The 7447-nt window shown below is 42.6% G+C and overlaps 1 protein-coding gene across 1 annotated transcript; it reads right to left on the reverse strand.

The window, feature by feature from the left end:
- Positions 1–228: 228 nt before the first annotated feature.
- Positions 229–6491, reverse strand: LOC129822841 (BMP and activin membrane-bound inhibitor homolog). The gene is made up of 3 exons (XM_055881289.1): positions 5941–6491; positions 3789–4067; positions 229–3122 (listed from the first exon to the last, which is right to left on the reverse strand). The coding sequence occupies exons 1-3, from the start codon at positions 6014–6016 to the stop codon at positions 2704–2706; spliced, it is 774 nt and encodes a 257-aa protein (XP_055737264.1). The 5' UTR covers positions 6017–6491; the 3' UTR covers positions 229–2703.
- Between the last annotated feature and the right edge of the window lie 956 nt (positions 6492–7447).

A 7447-nucleotide genomic window follows, 5' to 3' on the forward strand; every position in this document is an offset into this window, starting at 1 on the left:
CTCTATGAGGTTTGGAAAATGTCACATACCAATAAAAGCTGTATATCTCACCCTCATTGCTGCTAGTGCGGAAACCTGGGACTGGAGTCTATGATTCTTGAGAGGTCTACACGAGAGAGAGAGAGGTCTACACGAGAGAGAGAGAGAGAGAGGTCTACACGAGAGGGAGAGACAGAGAGAGACAGAGCGAGAAAGAGAGAGACAGACAGAGAGACAAAGAGAGAGACAGACAGAGAGAGATATTTTATTTATTTTATATTGTAAATATCCAAATTAAGCTTTGGCAATATGTACATTGTTACGTCATGCCAATAAAGCGAATTGACTTGAGAGAGAGACAGCGGGAGCGACCCAAAAGGCATCCTATTATGTATATATTGCACCATATAGGCAACAGGGTGCCTTTCCAGACGCATCCAGAATATACACCAATAACAATTCACTGGCAAGTTAGAAAGGGGACATTTTGAAGTGACTTCAAAACAAATTGGGCTTTTGAAGGGAGCCAGTCGACCGCCTCATTACATTTGCATGTCAATACAAACAGCCTGACCGCCTGCCGCTCAGCAAAATGGCAGCCGATCCTAATGGGCCTGGAGAAGTGTTTTATTGTAGAGCCACTGTGCATGGGGTCTAACTGTAGCATCAAGAGGCACTACTAGAGTGTGTGTGTGTGTGTGTGCGTACGTGTGTGTGCACGTGCCCTCCCCCTTCAGACATCCCTGTCTGTCTGGTATCAGCAGGTGATGGGAGCGAGCAGAACAAAAACACAGGGCACATTAGCTGTCCAAACCAGAGGGTCCTGTTATTATTGCAGGGTAATAGTCCTGGGGAGACTAAGTGTCTGCGTGGCCTGAGGCCCGGTTAAGGCAGATTGCTGTTAAGTGGTTAGCCTGGTAATAGTGTTTTCCTTAAGGCCTAATGGAGAGAAACAAGAAGTCAGCCTGGAACTGACACACACACAGTAGACACGCACGCATGCAAATGGACACAGACACATAGACATACACAGACACAGGTGGACCTAAAATAAACAACTTACTTTCCTCCTCTCTGTCTTGGTTACCACGGAGAGGAGTAACACAGTTCCTTTGAACTTTTGAACCGTGATTTCCAAAACATGCTATGTTCCTTTCGAAGGCCCCAACTTTTAGGCTGCTATGTTAACGTTACTACAAGTACACAGAATCCTGCATCGCCATTATTGATTCTTCCACATCGTTTATCACAGTCAAAGTCCACCAAAGTTTTACCTCAAAAAGGGAAAAAAGTAGCTGGTTGAAATTGGTCACGCGATATGTTTATGTGTCTCACTATGGACAGGCTTTACAGCGAGATACACGTACCATCAGGGAAGTATTAGGACGTAATAAAGTAGAAGGACTACCAAACAGACTGGAGAAAAGAAGTGAAGGGGATTTCAAACACAACAACAATAGAAATACAGTCTTCACATTATCCAAGCTATAACTCTGTGGGTTCCATATTAACTCTCCTGATAACCCATGCATAACTCTCGTAATAAAACACACGCGCAACCTCAGGCTCGAGCTCTATTTCTAAGCCGCGTAATAAGAGTGTCAATTGTGGCATAATCACTAGCCTAGTCGCTTGGCAAAGAAAAGAGCCTTCTTCATCAACACAAGCTGGGATACAGAAGGGTTAGTGTGTCGGCTGAAACACATCCAGAGTAGCTGAATGGGGAGGGCTTATACTGGCCTTCGACCGAGTATAAAATAAATAGCCAGACTACTTCCAGGAGGAATCCAGCGCGTGCAATGAAAGAAACCGAATGTGTTTGATGCCGAAATCCTGACCTTTGGAGGAGATTCAAGAATGACTCAGATGTGGAGTACTACTGTGAAACAAGGCCTCACTGTGAAGTCAGTCCTACACGAACCACACGGCCAACACACTCCGCCTGATACTACACACACGCCACGGCGGCCCACACTCCCACCGTCTGGGTATGAAACGTCACACCACCATGGCAGCGTGGTCCTCTCACTCACTACACATCCTCTTACATACTACTGTACACACACAAACACACCAGGGGGTGAAAAACATCTTGAAAACTGTTCCTCTCTTTCACACAGCAAGGAAGAAGACACAGGACAGGGTCTTTCTTTTCAGACAAAAATATATATATTTTAAATCTTTACAATAGGCTTGGATCAAGAAACGTACACAGAGGAGTGCACACACCTACAGTCAACACTGAATTATTGAACTATTATATTGTTGTTTAACCCTGGTGTCAGTGTAAAAGTCTTCTTCTACTTAGCTTCTTTTTAAGCAAAACAACTTATTTTACTTTTTACAAATGTGCAAATAAGACAGATTTGGAATCCTTCAGCGCTCCGTGTAAAGTCCAGGATCCACATGCAGACAGGGTCTTGACAGAGCTTTCTCAGTCCGTCGGTCAGTCCTGTCCTCAAGTTTAAATACAGCCTCGATGGTTTGCCTTTCATTTTCAAGTAAAGTGCTCCTTCAGCAAAAACCACAAGGCTTGCGTTCCGTTCAGTCCTCTTTTTCCCCTCCATTGAAAAAAAACAGCTGTTAAGTAAAATAGACAAAACGGGGGATTCATTTTTAAAATTAAAAGAGAAAACCCAACGAGTAGAGGAGACAGCCTTGGCTGTTTTTTGGGCGGGGGGGGGGGGGACATTAAGTAAAGTCAAACAAACTTAGAAAAGTAAGTCATACAAACTCCAGCTTCCCACGCCCACTGTACATCCCCCAGTGTACCAGAGACAGTATCTTGTCGTTCCCCAGGTCCGCCTGTCTCATCTTGTCACAGGTGAGGCAGCAGTTTTCGTGTCCTGTCACGGGCACCATACACTCCAGGTCTAGCTTCGCCATGTGGCCCTTCTTGGTGTGGTGGCCGTGGAAACTGTAGTGGAGCCGTGACAGCATCTGCTGCCTCTGGTCTTGCAGCCGCTTGTTCTCACTGCGGAGCATCCGTAAGGCCAGCATGATGAGAAGGACCAAGATGAGGCCTCCAGCGATGGGCACCGCGATCACCGCTGCCCTGAACCACACCTCTTTGGCCGAGGCCAGCTCCTGTACCCGCGTGACCAGGTGACGGTTGTTGCTCTCAGGCTGGTACCTGCCGTGCTCTGGACGAGGAGACAAGAGGAAACGTAGGTTATTTTATTGCCTAACGTACACTGATGTCCAGTGGAAACTTGGCTCCTGCTTTCAGAAGGGAAATGCAATGTGTCGCCGAGCCTTATCCCAAATAAGAGCCAAAATAAATGAATTTCAGCTAATAAACTAGCTAAACTCCAATATATTTCATAACAGAAAGCCCTACTTGAGAGCTCTCCTTTCCTCTCTGTAAGACTATCCACCTTTTCATAACTCAGTGATGCTAGTATTTATGCCTTCCTACATGCAGCCTGTGAAAGGATATTCTACAAGGCACATTCCTACTCGGTGGAGAAATTACATGGTGCACATGCAACAAAATATCTGATGTGCGTCCAAGTTCTTCAGGTAAACCGGTTGCCCCCAACACTCCTCTCTTTGCCGCTGTGCTGCAACCCATAAAAAATCTAGCTGAAGCTGTGTAAAGGTGGGAATTAATAAAAGGCGTTTGCATTACAGTAGACCATTAAACACTATTACAGGGAGGCGACCTGAATAGGCTACACTACATATTGTCAGTTCGGTTGCTCTGTCTGTCACACATTAGAATCCTTACAGAACAGAATATAAAATAATACCCATGTTTTCAGTCAGAGCCATTTCATGTTTCAATTCTCTCTTACTTCTTTTCTTACCTGTTGATTCTCTGGTGTGAGCCAGGTCGTGAAGGCCTCTGTAGTTGCACATATCGTCGTGACAGCACTCCAGCATAGACAAACCCTCACTCAGGGCATTTGTGTTCTTAGAGCTGCACATGTCGGCAGAGTTCGCTATGGGATCTAGACACCCGTGCGTGAGGGGAGAGTTAGTGTTCATTGGGTCCAGCACCTTGGTGAAACAGGCGTTTAGATCAGATTTACACATGTAGCCCGTGGCCACGCAGTGGGGGGCGTCACAGTAACACCGTATTTCTCCTAAAAGAAAAGAAATGTGATGTGTTAGTCATAGGCCTACATGATTCGTTTATGAAGTGTTGTAGGCTAAATAGTAGCCTATTCTCCAACATTTCAAGAATAACTGACCACACATTCTGCATATTATCTAGTAATAACGTCTCAATTAAATTGTTTGTGCTTTGAATCTTTTCCGCGTACATGGACTGCTTTTCTAACTGGGCAGCAGTTTGGGAAATCAAAACATATTCCACAGGGGAGAAATCTTGCGTTTTGTAGTCAAATTTGTGGAAATGTTATAAACGTCTCAGATAGATATTTGATATAGTCACACACATGGCTGTTATATCCAATAATAAAATAAAGCCAATAGCATATCTACTTTACTTTTAAAACCAAATAATTATCTCAACTCGCTATTTGGATATTTGAATCAGAAACCAGACTAATTGTGTGTTTTAAAAACTGCCTAGTCGGATCTGAACCGATATTGGCAAACGCGTGTAAATGACAAGGTAACCCCTGAAAGACTTTGAGAAGTAGACGTGTTCAAATGAAATGCAGTACATACGCCGAGGTTAAGCCCTTTCCGTGCAAAATTGTCCTTTTAGTCCGTCCCTATTATAAAAAAGGAACCATGTATCTTTTAATTAGTGGTTTGTTTTCCAAAGTCAATTTCTTTCAACCCAAATGGAAACTCGTAAGGGGGTGAGAGAGCAGCGCAGGAGTCTCCTTTTTCAGCTTTCATGCAAGCATTAGTGTGGTCAAGATGGGCTGGGCGCAATGAGCTCTCTCAGCTTCTCATCTCAAAAGCTTCCACCAAACAACCATGTTAGTATTCGTTGTCTTGCAACAAGTACTTTATATATATATATATAAAGTGCTAAAAACGCGCAGCAAATGCTACGAATAGCGTCTCACTTATAGTCAGATGTTTTAAAATGACTGAAAACATTTTTATGGAGTTCAACAAGCTATTTGTATCGACCTGTTATAATTTTCAATATAAATCCATAGCTTTACTAGTTAAAGGCTAATTAACATTGTTACAAGACAGCTACCCCAAAGCACACACAGAGACGCACACAAATAAACAAAGCCGTTGTATGTCGTTACACGATGTTTTTTGTGTACCTCCAGTCTCCAGTTACATGTTGTCATCTTATTAATCACGAGCTGACCATTGACAGGGCCCTAAACACATTATAATGGCATTACGGCAACAAACTAATAAATATGGTCTCGTAATTGCCAAATGCTTTATATATAGGAGCCAAACATCCGTAGCGTAGTAGCTACTGGGCTTTGCTTTCTACTTTGGAGACTCGAGTTGAAGTATTTACATTAAACCCTATAGGCTACATAATATCACACATCCCATTGATGTGCACTAGCGCGAGAATTATGAGAAACATTAGGGGCATTGAGTCTGTTAAGGCCTTGCTATAGGAACTCATGGGGGGGGGGGGGGGACACAGACCACAAACTGTATAAAAAGTTACGTTTTTCATAGTTATAACAATGTTATGGCACCTGTCCTGTGTTGGAATATATAGTAGATTAAACACACTAGTTGAGATTTAGAAACGGCTATAGAAAACATGCCACCTGGATGCGCGGATAGTTTTTATTTTATTTGTATCATTCTTTATTATAGGAAAGATCAAAGTTCGGAAAGTAAAGAGAGAAGAGAAAATCATTTTGATGACAAAACTGCGTTGTTTAATAATTTGACTTATTCAACGTTGCGCAATTGGAAACGGATAAGAAAGCAATGATAAGGCCTTTGGGAGGTTCTGACCCCGTTCTCGCATTCACTCTTTTTGAACTTTTTCCTTTGGTCAGAAAAAGGCAAAGAGGACATGAAGGCATGTTTTAAGGGATCAAAGTTTACCTTTAGTTAGAAGAACAGCCATGGCACAGAGTTCCAGTTGTAGCCAAATGGAAATGAAACTGAAATGGCGATCCATTTACGACAAGTAGCCTAACTTTTTAGTCACTCTTATCCAAGTACCAAAACCCGCAGGGCTGCGCTCGAAGACACGGTTACATGAAATCTACAGAATAAATAGTTGCCACAATCACAATCCACCGGAAGACGTAAGAAAAGCACACGAAAAACGGAAGGCTTTCCCTGCATAGGAAAACTAGGCTACATGAGAAAAAGCCTAAAAGCCGGACTGGTGTACTTGAAAAGCCCTACTGGAAAAGCGGAGCACTTGTATCGTTAGTTGTTGAAAAGAGGAAGAAAAAAACATTCCTTTAGTAGAAAACCGGATAAATGTTGTGACTACTTGTCCAATCCGACTTTACACACATCCACGATGATGGTCAAGAATAACGTTTATAATCCGAAAACAACGAAATGTGAATAAAATGTCGTCTACTCTCGCATCAACACTTCAATAGTCGACTTCGGGAAGCGGACCTTGAGTTGAAGAAATATCCGAGCCAGACTTCTCTACGTAACATAACTCCGCCCCATCAGCGCCCATTGGAGCACCCCTCGCTCAATTAGCATACTTCATGAACTTTACATTTCCATTGGTTCACCCGGCGGTCACAATTTATCATTCCTCTTACTGATAGTGCAATATAGTCTATCGTGCTGACTAGGCTACAGTAAAAGGTGAAGAAACATTGTTACAGTTTGTTTCACTCTTTTTGAAGACTGTGGCGTTGGCTACAATGTTGCAATTTAATGCGACATTGTTTTATTAAGTAGCAGCATCAAATATGCCTATAAATGCCTTAGAAACATGTATAAACTATAACCATAGATTACATTCTACCTCAATAGCCTAATAATGAAAACAAACAGTATCTGAACTTCTAAACAGACTAGGCTATTAGCTCATTTTTACATGTCTGTCTGTAGTTATAGTGTCATCCGCATTGCCTCGTCAGGCCGACGCCATCGTGAGCAGGTTCCCCAGGCTACGCCAGCCCGGAGATATCTAGATTGCTTCTGCCTGTGAGAATGGATGTTATGGGCGGAGCGGACAGGCGGTTAGAGAAATTAGCAATCCAAAAAGGCATATGGCGCCACTGAGACGACAGACAGACACTGACACTCAATTACCCTCCAACAATTCTATGCAAAACACACAGCAGCACTGGTCTCCGATCGATATCAAAACCAACCAGCTCAACTCAAACCTATCCGTTGAAGTGTTGATTACTTAGGATGTAGACTGTTTGATCTTTGGTTTGAAAAATGAAAAGAATGAATGAAAAAATATATATTTTAAATTGATTGATTGAGTTAGGCTAATAAAAGAGTACAACCACACAACCATATTTCACATAATTCAGGAAAAAGGTGAAGCATTATTCACCAATGTGGTATTGTGTCTGGGAAAAAGGATTATTAGGATATTACTTATTTAAGAATTCTGTGA

This window comes from Salvelinus fontinalis, chromosome 25 (assembly GCF_029448725.1).
Source record: "Salvelinus fontinalis isolate EN_2023a chromosome 25, ASM2944872v1, whole genome shotgun sequence".
NCBI lineage: Eukaryota > Metazoa > Chordata > Actinopteri > Salmoniformes > Salmonidae > Salvelinus > Salvelinus fontinalis.

Coding starts and splice junctions, on each gene's coding strand:
- LOC129822841 (XM_055881289.1), bottom strand. CDS start 6,016: ATGGATCGCCATTTCAGTTTCATTTCCATTTGGCTACAACTGGAACTC. Junction 4,068..5,940: donor GGCTGTTCTTCTAACTAAAG/GTAAACTTTGAT, acceptor CTTTTCTTTTAG/GAGAAATACGGTGTTACTGT. Junction 3,123..3,788: donor TCACACCAGAGAATCAACAG/GTAAGAAAAGAA, acceptor CTCCTCGTCCAG/AGCACGGCAGGTACCAGCCT.